The sequence below is a fragment of the Impatiens glandulifera genome, chromosome 7, assembly GCF_907164915.1.
Source record: "Impatiens glandulifera chromosome 7, dImpGla2.1, whole genome shotgun sequence".
NCBI classification, from domain to species: Eukaryota; Viridiplantae; Streptophyta; class Magnoliopsida; order Ericales; family Balsaminaceae; genus Impatiens; species Impatiens glandulifera.
This window is the reverse complement of record NC_061868.1, coordinates 3,638,932-3,658,618: the sequence shown is the minus strand read 5'-3', so window position 1 is coordinate 3,658,618 and position 19,687 is coordinate 3,638,932. Positions and strand designations below refer to the sequence as shown.

The 19,687-nt window shown below is 33.0% G+C and overlaps 1 protein-coding gene across 1 annotated transcript; it reads left to right on the top strand.

Annotated features, from left to right (window-relative positions):
• Window positions 1-10,243: 10,243 nt before the first annotated feature.
• Window positions 10,244-18,486, top strand: LOC124944971. Its single transcript, XM_047485322.1, has 5 exons — window positions 10,244-10,426; window positions 16,731-16,811; window positions 17,408-17,581; window positions 17,853-17,996; window positions 18,103-18,486. Exons 1-5 carry the CDS (start codon window positions 10,244-10,246, stop codon window positions 18,484-18,486), a joined length of 966 nt encoding a protein of 321 aa, XP_047341278.1.
• Window positions 18,487-19,687: the final 1,201 nt, after the last annotated feature.

Below are 19,687 nucleotides of genomic sequence, written 5' to 3'. Positions count from 1 at the left end.
TCTCAAAATTCGATTGGGTTGACCTCAACACGGATCTTGAATTTGTTCAATATTATATATTAATTATTGCTTCTGAATTTCGACCTTTTACTTCTTTGGATATTTCTTTTAATTGTTATTAGATTTTATTATCCTAATCTTTTTGTATTTAGCATCACTCTTCGATAAAGGTAAATGATTGTCCCAAAAAATAAACACAAAACAATAAAGATAATACATTGTTAATTAATGAATTTATAAACTTAAGTGACAAAATTCGCTATCTAAAATATTAAAAATCCTGTGTTCGATTCTTATTTAAAGTATCTTAAGTTTATGTGTAAATCATGACTCTAGGGTTGGAGTCTCATGTTAGTTTCCTAAATTAAAACAAAATTATAAAGGTTGTTCCGATATTCATATTTCTATCAGCAGCTAACTCTAAATTGCAATTAAAGTAGATGAGACTTTGATAGAATTAGGTTAGTTCTACTATTCTTAAAGTACATATTAAGTATAATGTTTTAATTTTGTTTGAAATTTTGAATATGTTGAGATAAATGTTTGTTGATTAAATTAAAATATTTACTATGTTTAGTTGGAAACATTTTTAGTTAAAGTATTAATAAGAAAAAAAAAGTTAGTTTTATATAAGTTTTATTAATATCGTTATTAAAAATAGATAAGACCACATTTTAACGACGGAAGAATAGATAAATATTGGCATTCCTTATTTAATTGTGACAATAATCTAACCGTCGCTAATTATCAGCACTATCGTGCCGGTTAACAATTTTTTCTCGAATTATTTAATAGGATAATTTTTTTTAAAATTATAAAAATATTTAACATCTTTCACTAGTATTATCGAGAATAATTTAAAACGTGACAAAATATGAATATAAGTCATTTATAAAGTCTTTTTGTACACAGTTTTTTTCTCACTTTATCTATCTAAAATTTTGTCTTTTAAGGTAAATCCTTAATAATAGTATATTTATAGGGTAAACATTCAGGTAATAAAACATAAATAACTTTTGGTTAGATTCAAGCTGAAACACAAATACAAACACAATAAACTCTAATTAACTATTATAGAGTTTCTTATAAGTGTGGGCCTCATAACTCAACAATAACAACCTAAATTTTCCTTTAGCATAATCTATCATTAAGGAATTGTTCAAGAAACTAGAACAAAATAGAAACTAAAACAACATAGCATCATCTATCTTACTCTATAAGCAATGGTTTCTGCAATTTCTACAACAATATCTCTAGTATTCCCAAATAGGTTCACCTAATCTGTTTCATCAATGACTAAATATTTAGCAATCTAGAAGAACATAAAAGAGAATACCCAAATGGAATACAACGAATCAACAGGGAATTGACGAGCACGAACCAGTACCGAGCTATGTTGCGGCGAGGTTGCGACGGGGTTGCGGAAAATAGCATGCGACTTGTTGAATTATGGAGCCTACACTTATAATAAACTCTACAATTGTTTATTAGAGTTTATTGAGTTTGTATTTAGTTTTGGGCTTAGGCATGACCAATAGTTATTTATGTTTTATTACCTGAATGTTTACCCTATAAATATGTTATTATTAAGGGTTAATAAAAAAAGACATAATTCGAGAGAGATAAAGTTTGAGGGAAAAAACTCTGTATTCCTTCTTCTTCTTCATAGTGAAATCTGGTGGCGACTGAAGTAGACGTAGCTCAATTTGAGTGAACAACTATAAATCTGTGTCTTTTGTGTTCTTATTTCTTGAGTTTTTATAGATCGTTTCAAGTAGGTCGGATTTGGGAGATACAAATCCTAACAACTAGTATAAGAGCATCTAGGCTAGATTTGAGCATTGGAAACGATGACAAGCAAGAATAGTATAGTACATGGGATTGGAAGATTCGATGGGATAAATTATGCCTTCTAGAGGATACAGATTGAAGATTATATCTATGGAAAGAAGCTTCATATTCCTTTGAGTGAGAAACTAGAGAAGATGGATAAAGTTAAATGGAAACTCATTGATAGACAGGTTTTGAGAGTTGTCCGATTGACGCTAGCCAATACGGTTGCTCACAATGTAGAAAAGGAGAAGACCACTATGAGTCTGATTAAAGTTGTTTCTAATGTGTATGAGAAAGCATATGCTAACAATAAGGTACACTTAATAAAAAACTCTTTTACTTAAGAATGATTGATGGTACTTCTGTCACTACTCATTTGAATGAATTCAATACAATTTGAATCAATTGCTATATGTCGTGATTGATTTTGGGGGACGAAGTTAGGGTTTCTTAAATATCAGTTATGTAGAAACTGCATTTTTGGAAAACAGAAACGGGTAAGTTTCTTAAAGATTGAGAAGAAGATCAATAAAGAAATGTTAGAGTTTGTACACACTGATGTGTAGGGGATATGCAGATGTTTCTTCTATTGGAGGATCACACTACTACGTGACATTTATAGATGATTCGACGAGAAGTGTATGGGTATATTTTATGATGAACAAATCTAATGTATTTGTGGTTTCAAAAAATAGAAGGCATTGGATGAAAATGAAACAAATCAGAAGGTTAAATACTTGAGATTCGACAACGGAGGCGAGTACATCAGTTTAGATTTCAAAGAATATTGTGATGTAAATGAGATCAATATGGTGAAGACTATTTCTTGAACGCCGAATGGAGTAGCTCAATAGATGAATCGAATAGTGAACGACTCACCTTCGGCTGCTTTTGACATATAAGTGGAAGACATCACCGGTGAGGTTCCAGTAAAAACAATTCCAAGAGGTTTTTCTTCATTTTCTATGATGAGACGAATTGAATTTAGAGAGCCAGTTCCAGATCTTAAACCCGTTGAAGTTGTAGGGTCTGGGAAAGATATTGCTGATCAAACTCCCGACTCCCCTCTTGATGTCACTCCTGAAGCTCAGACCACTATTAATCTAATAATCGAAGTGGTTGAAGCAGATGCAAAGCTTAAGGTCGATTTATTCAACACTATGGTTAGCACAAGACTTTGCACAATCTTCAGTGATGTGCTCCCAGACATTGAAGATAATGAGAAGTGATCTGAATTGCTGAATTTAGAAAAGGTAATCTTTTTCATAAGTAAAACTAATAATGTTTCTGAAGCCCTCAAGTGAAGAGTGTTTGTGGAAGCCTTTGCAAGAGGTCATGCTATGTTTCCTTACTAAAAAAACTGTAGAAGAAACTATGATCTGTTTGTTGATACTACAAGAACGGATGTAGATGTTGTTAATCATCTAAGCGGCATGATGGAGGAGTATTGCTCCATCTCTCTTAAATATGTGGATGGTGCTGAATCTTCTAGCTCAAGTGAATCTAGAATTCCTTCTCCTCGAATTGATTTGATTTATTATGATGAGGATGAGCCTATGAATTTTGTTGAAGATATGCTTACTCCTAAAAACAAGGTCCGCTTCATCTACCGTTCTAAGAAGATGTTTAAAGGAGAAGAAGAAAGGTCAAAGAGGTATCTAGTTGAGCAGAAGAGAACCTCATCCAATTAACGACGTTTCCAAATGTTCCACATGTATGAAGTAAGGGGACCATGTGCTAAAGAGCAGTTTCCTATTCCTAGGAAGGATTGGGAGCTTATTGAGGCAAGGTTGTGGATAGAGGAGCCCTTATCTGGTGAGAGAGTCTCAACTAATGTTTCCTCCTTTCAGTCTGAAGAAAGTGAGAACGAAGATGGGGAAGATCAAGCTATTTCGAAACCATCGTCTAGAGTTGACAAGGCTGCCTCCTATTCTCATCAAGTTAAAAATACTCCACTGACCCGTATTGAATCAATTATTCCAAAGTTGGCGGCTATCGAGAAAGAGGCTGAAGTTCAAAAATCCAAAGAGCCAACCCCTTCCCATTCTCTCTCAGGTAAGTCTACAAAATCTAAAGAAGTTTTGGAGTGTATCCGTAACCTCGGGAATGAAATTCTTGAAGAACCAGTAGGTCTTTAAGCTATAATCTTTGTACTCCAACCTCCTCAACAAAATGCTCAACCAGAATCGTCTATTCAGGTTAGCTCTCATCACACTCCTATTCGGTCCGCCCCTACTGGCTCCCATCTTTCCACTCATTCTCATTTCGAGGAAGAGTCTCCTTAAGCAGTGGACATTCACCAAATTGTCATGGAGGCTATGGCTCTGTGGCAAGAAGGCTTCCAATCCTTCAGCACAAGATTGGATCGAATAGAGAATAGAGAACCTGCAAGCATCCGCATCAAAGGGCATACTAAACTTGTTGAAGCTCATAAGTCCACAAACGGAAACGTCCTGGGGAACACTCAAGAGCTATATAGGATGCGACACCGGCTTAATAAGGTGGAACCTTTCTTCAAAAAGACATTCAATCTTCATGGTGAAACCAAGTCTTCAATTGATATCTTTGCGTCCCAAGTGACGGAGATAGTCAATTCTTTCAATGTTGTCGATGCGGAAAGAGTGAAAGAAGTAGAGGCGGTTGTACGAAAATTTCAGGATGAATAAAATGTAGGCGATTATGTTGCTAAAGAACCTGTCGATGTTGATGATTCCGGAAATTTGACTCTGCAAGAGATGGAAAACCAGGAAAATCTTGTCACTCGTAGCTCTCACTCCAGACGAAGGACAACTCAAAATCAAAATCCTTTCAGGTATCCTTTTTTCCTGCTTCCCGAGGCGGCGCTCTCGAGCTTCAAGAGCAAGGGGCCGTAGGAGAAATTCTGGCGGTTGAACTAGTGGCAACATTGTGACCAAAGTCATGGAGGACATCTAAGAAAGACAAAACAGATACGCAAGGGAGAGACACTAAACTTATCTACTTACTATTCTTTTTACTATGAACCTTTTGGAAATACTTTTGTTGAATTGTTTTCTATTGATTTAATGCATTTCTTGAATTGATTTTCAAATAGGGAAAATTGATTGATGCACGTTTAAGAAATGATCAATTGTTGATTTTGATTATTTTAGGATAAAACAATCAAAAGGGAGAAATTGCTAGATATAAATTTACTAGCTTTGATAATTTATTCTAAACAATAAAAGTGGGAGAAATTATTAGATTAAAGTTGTTAATTAACTTAGGATAATTAGTCAACGATTGTAAAATTAACAGGTTTTGAATATTTATTTTAAATAATCAAAAACAGAGAAATTGTTAAGTTAAAGTCTTTAATAAATTTTAGTGTATAAATAAAATTGAATTGTGTCATTGATTTTGTAGGATCAAAGTGAAGAAATCCGAAATAGAAAGTTGTTCGATAGTTGATCAAATTCAGTATTTGTTTAACTTCGGTATTCTGTAAAGGAGCGCATCCAGTATTATATCGATATCGATTTTATATCGAGATCGATATTATATTCAACTTCAGTATTCTGCAAAGAAGCGCGTCCAATATTATATCGAGATCCGTTTTATATCGAGATCGGTATTATATTCAACTTCAGTATTCTGCAAAGGAGCGCGTCCGATATTATATCGAGATTGGTATTATATTCAACTTCGGTATTATGTGAAGAGCGTCCGTTTTATATTATTTTAGTTTTATATAAGCTTCCGGTATTTTACTAGTTCGGTATTATATCAGAACACTTCTGATTTTATACTAGTTGGGTATTATATAAGCTTCCAGTATTTTACCAGTTCGGTTTTATATTAGAACGCTTCCAGTTTTATACAAGTTTGGTATTATATAAGCTTCCGGTATTTTTACCAGTTCGGTATTATATCAGAACGCTTCCGGTTTTATATGATTTTAGCGTTATGAAACATTTTCTGTACTTGATCAAATTTGGTATTTGATCAAGCATTCGGTATTGGCAGTCGGTCACCACAGCTGAGCTTATCCTATAGAATATTTCCATGTGCCAAAGAAAAATTCAAATTATATGTGATGTACATTTCCAGTACACCACAATCCCATTAATGATATTCGGCGCACTACCTCCATCCGGTACATCCACGATCAAAAGCGTATTTTCTCTGATGTACTATTCTAGTGCTCACCCAACCGAATTAGGACAGGTGTCCTCTACATCAAATGTGTCCGTTGCCTTTTGCCTATTTAAGGAGAAGTTGGAGGACAATTTGAAGCTGCTTGTTTAACTATTTTTATCACTAGTTCGAAAATTGCATCTACGAGTCTTAAGCTTTTCTAAATCAATCTATCAAAGCACAAAAAGCTCTCAAGTTCTAATAATCTCTCAAGTTTGCGAGATTGTTAAATTTGTATTACATACTATTCATTCTGTATGAGTTTTGAGCATTGTAAGTTGATAGAATTTGTTTCTATCAACAGAGTGTTGTGTGCTAGGAGGTCGGAAACAGGCACTGTTCTAAGTCCTAGTTGTCCGACTAGGTTTGTGTACGTGTTGTAATCAAAACAAATCTTCTAGTGAAATCCTTCTCGGGGTTGAGAAGAAAGGGTGACGTAGGAGAGTCTTACTCCGAACATCCATAAAAACTCTTGTGTCTTGTGTTCCTTTTCATTCAACACTTTCCATTCCATTTATTTGCTGCTTCAAATCTAAACAAATAGTTCCGCATTTGAACTATGTTCAAGAGTTTGTGACGACTTGCGAAGAATAGAAACGAATATTAATTTTTAACAAAGTTAATATCAAACGATTTTTTTTGCGGTTAACAATAATTGATCAACCCCCCGCTATCGTTGATTCCTTTCCTAACAAATGGTTAATCTCGTTATGTTTCAAGTGTGTTTTGTGACAATGTCAACACACATTTTTTGTATTGTTTTTATCGTTATTGTTATATGATTATCATTTATATAATATTTCATAAACTTAACCAAATATATATTATGAAAATTAGATATAATAGATAGTCTAAGATAATTTAAGAAATAAAAGCTAATCATTAATATTCATACCTAAAAGTAAATACTAGAATTAGGAGTATGCCATTCTAACATTCCAAAATATCAATGTCTTCATTATTAATGAAATATTTAAAAGAATAACACTATCCCAACTCTTTTCACCTTTCATTTATTAACTTTTATTTTCATTACATAAACTCTTCATCATAAACGTTGTAACATTGACATGTTGGAGAAAATCCTGAACCTCCATAGAAGATATGTGTTTCAAATGTTGTTTCCTTGTCCTTAGTAAGTGTTAAGTCGTAACATGCTGGTTTTGATATTGTTTTTACCAAGTATCCTGGATTTCTTGGAATTAAATCATCATCAAGTATCCTAGTTTGTAAAATTGATTCTGGTGAAAGGTTTAAAGGTTCTGCTCTAAATGTGGAAAACAGGGAGAGATGTAATGATAAAAATTTCAATCGAGGTAAGAGCAGATATATGTCGAGGAGTAGGAGGAGTTCTTCCAAGTCTAGAAGAAAATTTGAGTGCTGGAATTGTGGTAAACATGGTCATTTGAAGAGGAACTGCAAAGCACCGAAGAGAAACAATGATGATAAAAATAATACAGTCAACGTTGTTACAGAAACTATCACTAATGTGTTACTTCTATCTGTTGATATCCCGATAGATTAATGGGTTTTGGACACGGAAGCATCTTTCCACACCACTACCCACAAAGAATTACTGGAAAATTATGTGGCTGTAAACTATTGGAAAGTTTATCTCATAGATGGTGAGTCATTGGATATTGTTGGCATGGGGGACATCAAATTGAATATGGCAAATGGTTCTATTTGGAAGATTAATAAGGTGAGACACATTTCATGTTTAATGCGTAATTTGATTTATGTTACACAACTTGACGAAGAAGGTCACAATTTCATTTGTGGAAATGGTGCGTGGAAGGTGACTAAAGGAGCAATAGTTGTTGCTCGATGTCGCAAAACCGAATCATTATACACGACTTCAATTTGTAGAGAAACTATTATTGTTTTAGTTGATGACTTGAAGAACAGTAAGATGTGGCATTGTAGGTTAGACCATATGAGCGAAAAGAGATGAAAATTCTTTTGAAGATTGGACAAATTCCAGAACTGAAGTCTGTTGAACATCAGTAATATGGAAACTGCATTTTTAGAAAACAGAAATGGGTGAGTTTCTTAAAGATTGAGAAGAAGATCAAGAGAGAAAGGTTAGAGTTGGTACACACTAATGTGTGGGGACATGCGCATGTTTCTTCTATTGGCGGATCACACTACTACATGACGTTTATAGATGATTCGACGAGAAATGTATGAGTATATTTTATGATGAACAAATCTAATGTATTTGTGGTTTCAAAATAGAAGGCTTTGGATGAAAATGAAACAAATCATAAAGTTAAATGCTTAAGATCCAACAACGGAGGCGAGTACATCAGTTTAGATTTCAAATAATATTGTGATGTAAATGAGATCAATATGGTGAAGATTGTTTCCCGAATGCCTCAAGAGAATGGAGTAGCTGAACAGATGAATCGAATATTGAACGACTCACCTTCGGTTGCTTTCGACGTAGAAGTGGAAGACATCACGGATGAGGTTCTAATAAAAACAATTCCAAGTGGTTTTTCTTCATTTTCTCTGATGAGAAGAATCATAGGAATCGAATTCAAAGATCCGATCCCAGATCCTAAACCCGCTGAAGTTGTAGGGGTTAGGAAAGGTATTGTCGATCGAATGCCCGACTCCCCTCTTGATGTCACTCTTGAAGCTCAGACCACTATTAATCTAATAATCGAGGATGTTGAAGCTGCTGCAAAGCTTAAGGTCGATTTATTCAACACTTGGGTTAGCACAAGACTTTGCACAAGCTTCAGTGAACTGCTCCCAGACGTTGTAGATAATGAGAAGTGATCAGAATTGCTGAATTTGGAAAATGTAATCTTTTCCATAACTAAAATTAAGAATGTTTATGAAGCCCTCAAGATAAGAGTGTTTGTGGAAGCCTTTGCAAAAGGTCATGCTATGTTTCCTTACTAAAAAACTGCATAAGAAACTATGATCCGTTTATTGATACTACACGAACGGATGCAGATGTTGTTAATCATCTAAGCGGCATGATGGAGGAGTATTGCTCCATCTCTCTTAAATAGTGAATTTGGAATTCCTTCTCCTCGAATTGATCTGATTTATTATGATGAGGATGAGTCTATGGATTTTATTGAAGATATGCTAACTCCTCAAAACAAGGTCTGTTTCATCTATCGTTCTGAGAAGATGTTTGAAGGAAAAGAAGAAAGGTCAAAGAGGTATCTAGCTGAACAAAAGAGAACCTCATCCGATTAACGATGTTTCTAAATGTTCCACATGTATGAAGTAAGGGGACCTTGTGTTAAAGAACAGTTTCCTATTCCTAGGAAGGACTGAGATCTTTTTGAGGCAAGGTTGCGGATAGAGGAGCCCTTATCTAGTGAGAGAGTCTCAACTAATGTTTCCTCCTTTGAGTCTGAGGGAAGTCAGAACGAAGACAGGGAAGATCAAGCTATTTCGAAACCATCGTCCGTAGTTGACAAGAGTGCCTCCTATTCTCATCAAGTTGAAAATACTCCACCGACCGGTATTGAATCAATTATTCCAGAGCAGGCGGTTATCGAGAAAGAGGTTGAAGTTCAGAAATCCAAAGAGCCAACCCCTGCAAAATCTCTCTCGGGTAAGTCTGCAAAATCTAAAGAAGTTTTGGAGTGTATGTGTAACCTCGGGAATGAAATTCTTGAAGAACCGGTAGGTCATCAAGCTATAATTTGTGTACTCCAACCTCCTCAACAGAATGCTCAACCAGAATCGTCTATTCAGGTTAGCTCTCATCACACTCCTATTCGGTCCGCCCCTACTAGCTCCCATCTTTCCACTCATTCTCATTTCGAGAAAGAGTCTCCTCAAGTAGTGGACATTCACCAAATTGTCATGGCGGTTATGGCTCCATGGCAAGAAGCCTTCCAATCCTTAAGCACAAAATTGGATCGAATAGAGAACTTACAAGCATCCTCCTTTAAAGCGCATACTGAACTTTTTGAAGCTCATAAGTCCACAGACAGAAACATCCTGGGGAACACTCAAGAGCTATATAAGATGCGACAACATCTTAACAAGGTGGAACCTTTCTTCAAAAAGACATTCAATCTCCATGGCGAAACCAAATCTTCAATTGATATATTTGCATCCCAAGTGATGGAGTAGCCAATTCCTTCAATATTATCGATGCGGAAAGACTGAAAGAAGTAGAGGCGATTGTACGAGGATTTCAGGATGAAGAAAATGTAACCAATGATATTGCTAAAAAACCTGTCGATGCTGATATTCTGGAAATTTGACTCTACAAGAGATGGAAAACCAGGAAAATCTTGTCACTCGTAGCTCTCACTCCAGACGAAGGACAACTCAAAATCAAAATCCTTTTAGGTATCCTTCTTCTCCTAAACCTCCTACTTCCCGAGGCGGTGACTCTCGAGCTCCAAGAGCAAGGGGTCGTGGAAGAAATTCTGGCGGTCGAACTAGTGGCAACATTGTGACCTAAGTCATGGAGGACATCAAAGAAAGACAAAACAGATACGCAAGGGAGGGACACTAAACTTATCTACTTACTATTATTTTTACTATGAACCTTTTGTAAATACTTTTGTTGAATTATTTTCTATTGATCAATGCATTTGTTGAATTGGTTTTTAAACAGGGAAAATTGATTGATGCACGTTTAAGAAATGATCAATTGCCGATTTTGATTATTTTAGGATAAAACAATCAAAAAAGGAGAAATTGCTAGATTTAAATTTACTAGCTTTGATAATTTATTCTAAACAATCAAAGAGGGAGAAATTGTTAGATTACAGTTGTTAATTAACTTAGGATAATTAGCCAACGATTGTAAAATTACCAGGTTTTGAATATTTATTTTTAATCAAAAAGGGAGAAATTGTTAAGTTAAAGTCTTTAATCAATTTTCAGTGTATAAATAAACTTGAATTGTGTCATTCATTTGTAGGATCAAAGTGAAGAAAACCGAAACAGAAAGTTTTCTGATAGTTGATCAAATTCAGTATTTGATCAACTTCAGTATTCTGTAAAGGAGCGCGTCCAGTATTATATTGAGATCGGTATTATATTCAACTTTGGTATTCTGCAAAGAAGCACGTCCGGTATTATATCGAGATCAGTTTTATATCGAGATCGGTATTATATTTAACTTCGGTATTCTATGAAGGAGCGCGTCCGGTATTATATCGAGGTCGGTATTACATTCAACTTCGGTATTATGTGAAGATGCGCGTCCGGTTTTATATTATTTCGGTTTTATATAAGCTTCCTGTATTTTACCAATTCGGTATTATGTCAGAACGCTTCCAATTTTATACCAATTTGGTATTATATAAGCTTCTAGTATTTTATCACTTCGGTATTATATTAGAACGCTTCCGGTTTTATACCAGTTTGGTATTATATAAGTTTCTGGTATTTTACCAGTTCGGTATTATATCAGAACGCTTCCGGTTTTATATAACTTTAATGATATGAAACATTTCCTATAAATGATAAATTCGGTATTTGATCAAGCATTCGGTATTGGTTGTCGGTCACCGCAGCTGAGCTTATCCTATAGAAGATTTCCATGTGCCAAAGAAATTCAAATTCTATGTGATGTACATTTCTAGTACACCACAATCCCATTAATGATATTCAGCGCACTATCTCCATCTGGTACATCAACGATTAAAAGCGCATATTCTCTAATGTACTATTCTAGCGCTCATCCAACCGAATTAGGACAGATGTCCTCTGCAGCAAATGTGTCTGTTGCCTTTTGTCTATTTAAAGAGAAGCTGGAGGACAATTTGTAGCTCCTTTTGTCTAGCGCTCACTAGTTTGAAAATTGCATCTACGAGTCTTAGGTTATATACATATATATTTTTAGAATTTTTAAACTCTCGTAACAACATACTTCGGAGTTATTTGGATTAAATCAAATAACATTCAGAGATCAATATATTGAAATTACATTTATTTTATATTTATAATATTTTTGAAATAATCCAAATGATGTTCAAATAACCCTAAGAATTTGGTTTGAATTGTTCTATTCTAATACTAAATGAATTAAATGCAATTTATGCAACTATTCAAATTTTAATATCTATAAAAACTCAAATTTAACTTATTGTTCCCTTCTAAAAGTGTAAGTTAAAGTTGCAATCACTTTATTCAATACCCGAGTCCGGTTATATATAAACAAACCTCATGTCCGTCATCATGGTCAAAACTTTGATTGAATTGGTTCTGCATAATGCGAGAAAACTTCTTTGGGTAGAAATTGTCTGTGCTTTTATTTCTTCTTACGGGGATTGTGCCTTCGGGACATTCTTCATTTTTGTGCCAATCTTGAAATGTTTCTAATGTTAAATTTGAATCCAATTTGTTTCCAAAAGGATAGTGACTAGGTTCCATCTATCATAGTCACACAATATTTGATTCAAAATTTCTTAAAATAAACCAAATTAATTTCCAATGACTAATCACAAAATCTAAATATATAACAAACATAAATTACCTGTAAATCTTTGATTAGAGGATGGTCAAATGCTCTTTGTTTATAGATATCAACACAATCAATTATTTACCATTATCGGTCTGCAAATAAATTTTTAATTAATCATCAGAAAAATTAAGATAAGAAATATGTTGAATTGATTATGCAAATTAAGTCAAATCATGACTTCACCTTAATTGTTATTATAGTCCCTTTTGGCTTGAAAACCAATGATCCTTTGTTTGAGTTGTGACTAGAAACATGATATATGAGTTGAAGTGCAACCAATAGAACTGATAACACTAACACTGACCACTTACTTTCATTTTTCTTAAAAGCCATTAGAAAAAGTATCCTCTAAAGAACTAATTCTTTGTTAAGACCATGTTTATTTTTATAATAGTAAAAAACTAGCATACCATCCCATCATCATAACTATCACTTCTATTTAATGTGTTTTAAGTGTGAATCAAACACTTAATATTTAATCTCTTAAATATAAATTTTTCTATTTGAACTACTTTAATGGGATTATTAATACCACCTTTATTACTTATATTTTTCTAAAAATTCTTTATTTGATATAAAAAGAAACGTTAACTAATATTTTGTTTGAAATTTTAAAATAAAATTTTTATCCTATTTCAGACACTATAAATATTTCCTTTTTCATATATCAGAATTCTGTATTAATATATAGAATATTAATTGATGTCACTAAATAAATTATGGACAACTTCATCTTCATGCATAAGTTCCTAATTTTGTTTTTACAAAATTAAAGAAACAACTATATTACTTTAGAATTTGTATGAAAATATTTAGTTAATTTTTATTTTTTGGAAAGTAAAAAATAGACAAATATTTAGTCAATTTACAACAAATAATAATTTGATCTCAATATATACATTTATTTATTTGAAAAATTAATGTCAATATGTTTACCTTATGTGTGTATATAAAATTACAATTTAAATTCACCATTTACAACATCAAAATTTCAAACTTGGTATCCTCTATAACAAAAATTATAAATAGCATTTAAATCTATTATATGAATTATTTTGGAAAAAATTCAAACATTATATCTGGGTTAATAAGAGCTCATGCAATCTTTTATATTATATGAATCCTAAACTAGATTACCATTTATTTTTTAGTCAAAGAAATGTAATTTTATCTGGATTATATTTATTAAATAAGTTAATTTTTTTTAAAATGGTTTAGGCATATTACGAAGTAACATGAGAAAATCAAATAAAAAATAAAAAAAAGTCATAGAGAGTACAAATAATAAAAGAATACAAACACGTTATTTCAACATCTTATCGAGCTTGTTGTTGGTAGATCCTCGATAAAAACGATTAAGTTCCGACTAACCCACCGATTTTCTGAAACAAATCTTAGAAATCGTCATAATAATATAATTAAGAATTATCCGAATCCAATGACTACAATCATTGAAGGTTCAACGATTTCTTTTCAACTATATAACCCACAAGAAAATAATCGGGATGATTATCCAAATATGCAAAACTCTTACATCAGTCGCCTAAATTCAAACATCCCAACAAAAACTCAAAGACTCAGGCATCACATAGTAAATCTCATACATACTCAATAAAAGACTTCAGATACCAACCACCCTGAAATGAACAAATACGTTAGTCGATTATTACACCTCCTTATGACATATACGACAACGACTTACAATAATATAATATTTTTTCATGCACATATCATCCGTAAGAACTTCAGATAGCGCTTCATCCATAGAACGAGATCTTAAATAAAATATTTGACTCTCAAACTTTCTCCTTACAAAAAACATATGGAATTATTTAGCGAATAAATTTTAATAATGCCCCCACATAAAAATCATTCATGTCTGGAAGACGCATAACATTAATTTTCATATAGGGACACTTGTACTAGAGAAAACACTACTGACTACGGCATTCCTTGCAGAAATTCTTCAACATAGAAAAACTTTTCCTCCCAATGCTACAATCCAGTAAATAATTAGACATTTTGGTGAACTAACCAAACCAATTTGACATAAAAATAAGTTAGAAAATTTACATATAAATTTACAAATTATTCTTTTATTTCTACCGCTACACTCTTGGGAAGAAAGAATAAAAACATTATATGTATAGGCATATATGACAACACACTCTTGATGAGGCTTAGCGATCCCTTTCGAGATTCTTTTGCTTTCCATATAGATAACTTACATTTGATTTTAGAGACAATCGAGATTGAAAATAAATTAGATCATACCTTAGCACCCAATATTATACCAAGAGGCTGGTAAAATCCGAAATAATGGTCAACCTCATTATTCTCCTATACGAAACAAAATCTGAGAAAAAAAATGTATGACTTATTAAGATTATCTGAAGATAGGAACAAGCACCGAATAAACATAAAATATATCGACGATGCTTAAAATTTATGTAAGTGTCCCTAATCATGTGATATGAAAATATTTAGTTAATGAAGGAGCTCGATACACTGATGAGGAACTTTATCTGGGGCAGTAGCGGAAGAGGAGGAAAAAAAGTCAAATGGACCGCTCTCTGCAAACCGAAGGACGAGGGAGGCATCGGCTTGAAGAACTGTATCGAGTGGAACAAGTCTCTAACCTTAAGGCATCTGTGGGCTTTAGAGCGCAATTAGGAGTCACTATGGATCAAATGGGTGCATACGAGGTTTATGAAATACGAAACCAGCATCCGGACCTGCAAAATTCATGAAGGTATGAGCTGGTCTCTAAAAAAGATTCTTAAACTAAGAAGCGATATTATAGATCTTTATGACATCCGTCTAAGGGACGGGAAAGGCACTCTATTCTGGAACGACCCCTGGTTCGAAAACCAGCCTATCATCCACAAGAAGGAGTTTCAAAATACCCGCATCAAAAGGGACTGCACAGAAGCGAAAATCAGAGACATTAAAGACGGAAATTGGGACTCACTCTTGAGAAGAAATCAAGAAGGACAGAGGATACTTGATCATATAAGTAACATACAACTACACGACATACCGTATATTCATGAATGGAAAGTTGAGGACAATGGGAAGCTTGTATCGAAGAAAATATAGGAGGTAACCCGGGAAAAAGCACAGAAAGTAGAATGAACTCCTCTTGTATGGTCAACGAAGATTATCCCTAGACACCAGTTCATCCTACGCTCGCCTTCTGGGAAAGACTCAACACTCGTGATTGTATCAGCAAGTATATGAGCATCCCGGACACGAACTGTCTTCTATGTAGAGGAAATTAAGAAACCATAGATCACTTATTCGGGAGCTGCTGTATTGCTTCAGAGCTTTAAGACAGATTCTATAAAAGCCTGGAACTGATCAGTTTCCCGAGCGAATGGAATGAAATCAAAGATGCAGCACTACTCAAAGCCAATGGAAATAGATTTGCAACAAGTGTGTTCAAGTGCGGCTTTGGAGTAGTGGTGTATAACATTTGGCAAGAACGGAATGCAATGGTATATGACAAAACCCGCAGGAGCGTTGAAGAGTTATGGAAAGATATTATATCGGATTGCAGCGCCCTCGCGGGAACGTGGACAAGAATTCCAAGCACGGAGCAGAACTGGAATATCTGTAGGAACTGGAATTTACCGTTTTTTAAACTCACTAGAATTGAAAGTATTGTAATCAGATAATTCATTTACGTTTTTTGCTTTTTAGCTTTTACTCAGAATGTTACGACTTCAAAATTATTCTAGGCCTGTCTAGAATGATCTCTTAAACTCGTGGTTTTTTTCTCATTTTTGGAATTTTTTAATGAAATAATGTTAAGTCGTTTTTCCCAAAAAAAAAAATATTTGGTTAACCTTTTCTAGAAATTAAAAGTAGAAATATTTAATTATTTAGAAGAAAATATATTTATAATAAATTTGGTCTTAACATATAACATGACATGAATCTAGATCATAATATATATATATATACTATTTCACTAAAGAATAGTTCAATATTAGATAATAACTTTTTTAATGGCTTTTAAGAAACAAGCAAGTAATTGGTTACCAGTTCTCTTCATAGTATTTCAATTCATATATCATGTTTTGAGCCAGGAGACAACTAAAGTATCATGGGACTTGAATCAACAAGGGATTGTAAAAACAATAGAGGTTATTAGTTATGATTTGATTTCAATCATCAATTAATTCAACATATATATATATATATATATATATATATATATATATATATATATATATATATATTATTTTTCTCTAACAATTAATCTTAAATTTATTTACAGACGGATAATGGTGAAATAATCGACTGTATTGATATCTATAAACAACCATCATTGGCCAATTCTCTAATAACAGATTTACAGGTATTTTATATTTCTCCTAACAAATTTAGATGATATGTTTTATAATTAGACTTTTCAAATTAGTTATGTTTAGTTAAACACATTTTGGATTTTTGTGACTATATATATGATAGATGGAACCAAGTTACAATCCTTTTGGAAAAAATTTCAATTCAAATTTGACAATTGAAATGCTTCAAGATTGGCACAAAGATGGAGAATGTCCGGAAGCTACCATCCCCGTAAGAAGAAATAAAAATTCTGACCAGTTTTACCACAAAAAAACTTCGTCCATCTTTCAACTACGAATCAATCAAAGTCTTTTGAAAAAAACGTCCCAACATGAGGTATATGTATATATAGAAATAGAACCTAACTTAACTTATACTTTTAATGCAATTTTTAATTGATTATCACTATCAAATAACACTTAAAATAAGTTAAATTCGAGTTATGTTTATAAATAACCTAATTTTGTATGTGTGAAACAACTTTTAATCGAACAAATTATTTTTAATCAATCTACTTTATTTAAAGCATTACTTGCTATTTATATTGGGTTTTTTTACTCACATGCTTCTAATATTGTATACATTTGTTATTCTTTCTCTTCCAAGTATGCTGTAGTAACTAATGAAGGATCTTCTTACCACGGAGCTAGTGGAGTATTTAATTTATGGAATCCTAAGACCGAAGATAACGAGGTTAGCTTGTCCCAAATATGGGTTGTTACAAGTTACGATAAGGACAATCCTTACAACAATCTCAATAGTATTGAAGTTGGATGGATGGTAAGAATGTTACTAAGTGATATGTGAAGTTTTATTACACCAATAAATGTAGTTTGTGACTTATCTTTCCTTTTTGGTATATATATTCAAGGTCAATCCAATTAATTATCATGATAAACAAACAAGACTCTTCATATATTGGACGGTAAGTCCATTACTTCTAGAGCTAAGTACTATAGAAGAAGAGTGATTAAGAAAAAAATATTTCACTTCAAATTAAATCTCAAATTTACAATTAATTATTGATCAATTTTCTATTATTTTAAATTAGAGGGATGGATACAAAACAACTGGTTGCTATGATCTTAATTGCAAAGGTTTTGTCCAAACAAATGGAAAGTTTTCCTTTGGCATGCCAATGAGAGTTTCCATATATGGTGGACAATCTATGGAGGTATCGATTAACGTATTCAAGGTATGATCCATGATTTCATACATTTTGGAATTCGTAAGAATAATATTTTTAGCATGTGGATCTCATATAAAATGGTTAATTAATGAGAATTTGAAAATTATTGTAGGACAAAACAACAAGAGATAAATGGTGGCTTCAAGTGGAAGGTTCAATAGTTGGCTATTGGCCTGTAGATATGTTTACGGATTTAAAAAACAGTGCTAATAGTGTCGAATGGGGTGGGGAAATCATGAATCGAAGAACAAATGGACACCATACGACTACTCAAATGGGTAGTGGTGAATTCCCAAATAAAGGCTTTAGTAAATCATGTTTCATTCATTCTTTAAAAGTGATTGACAGTGGTTTAGTTACGAGAGATCCAGGATACTTGGAAAAAACAATATCGAAACCAGCATGCTATGACTTAACACTTACAAAGAACTCTGGATCATCATTTAAAACACATATCTTCTATGGAGGTCCAGGATTTTCTCCAACTTGTCAATGAGTGATGAAAAAAAAATGAAGAAATGAAGAGAGTTCTAGATTGTTTGATTATTTTCATAATTTCACTATGATTGTCTTAATTTATTATTTATTTTACTATGATATTATAATTCTCTAATAATTACAATTATCAGATTATTCAATTGAGCTATTCAATTGAGCTAGTTTAGTTTATGGGTATTTTCTTTTGGTAAACGGTTTAACAATATTTTATTAAGAAGCCCAAAAGTGGTAGGGTCAATAATCAAAACTAGACGACCTCTAGTTTTGATTATAAGATAACATACAAAAGACCCAAAAGTTTTTTAATGGTAGAAGTCAAATCACATTACAAAACACATACTACAATAAACAAAGACTACAATCAAGCCATCCCAATCTATGTTATCTCTAAATCCACCTTTTTGACCATATTGATTTCTTCTACATCCCCTTCTTCTCTCGTTCTTCATGAAGGTAGATTGAATTGAAACAGATGATGATGCATGTTTGCTCTCATTGTTTAATCTCCCATTATATGAATGCGTACTAACATAATAAAATGTATTATTTTTCAGGATTTCTGGGCTTTTGTCACTACTTTTCTATGAATCAGTTTTATGTGTTTGAGGATCAACAACCTTAGTTTCCTCTTTTCTTCTCTTTTATGTTATATCATTGCTTTCATCTTATGCCTTTTCCTATTCATTGTCTTTAGGTTTATCTTTTCAGCATCCAATGTTTCATCAATTTCATTTATTTCTTCATTATCTGATTCTACCTTGCTTTCTTTCTCTACATCATTACTTTCTTCCTTCTCTAATTCTTCCTTGAATTATTCATTTGTATATTTTTCTAGCTAATTGTCTTTAACTTCTCCAATATGCTCTTTGATCCTTGATTCTTCCGTTTCATTTTTTATATTTTCTTCTTCTTTGACTTTCAGGATTTTATGCACTTCCTCAATTGTCTTTGCACATTTATTGCTAGCATGTTGAAAAGTATTGCAGAAAACACACTGTTTGTCCTCCATTCATATGAGATTTCTATGACTGTAGATTTTCCTTTTCTTTCAACTACTTTCATATTCTTTGGCAGCGTACTTTGAGGATGTATTTCAATACTTATTCTAACAAAGGTAAGTTATTCTCTTCCTTCTGTAATTAGGTCCATGTATAATGGTTTGCCCAATAAACTTGCAAAGTGACTTAGAACTTCTACAT

What these genes read in the sequence shown, in the direction of transcription:
- LOC124944971 (XM_047485322.1), top strand. Translation starts at nt 10,244, where the DNA reads ATGGAAAACCAGGAAAATCTTGTCACTCGTAGCTCTCACTCCAGACGA. An exon ending in CTCTAATAACAGATTTACAG is followed by an intron (nt 16,812 to 17,407) that starts GTATTTTATATT and finishes TTCTCTTCCAAG; the next exon opens with TATGCTGTAGTAACTAATGA. An exon ending in TATCGATTAACGTATTCAAG is followed by an intron (nt 17,997 to 18,102) that starts GTATGATCCATG and finishes AAATTATTGTAG; the next exon opens with GACAAAACAACAAGAGATAA.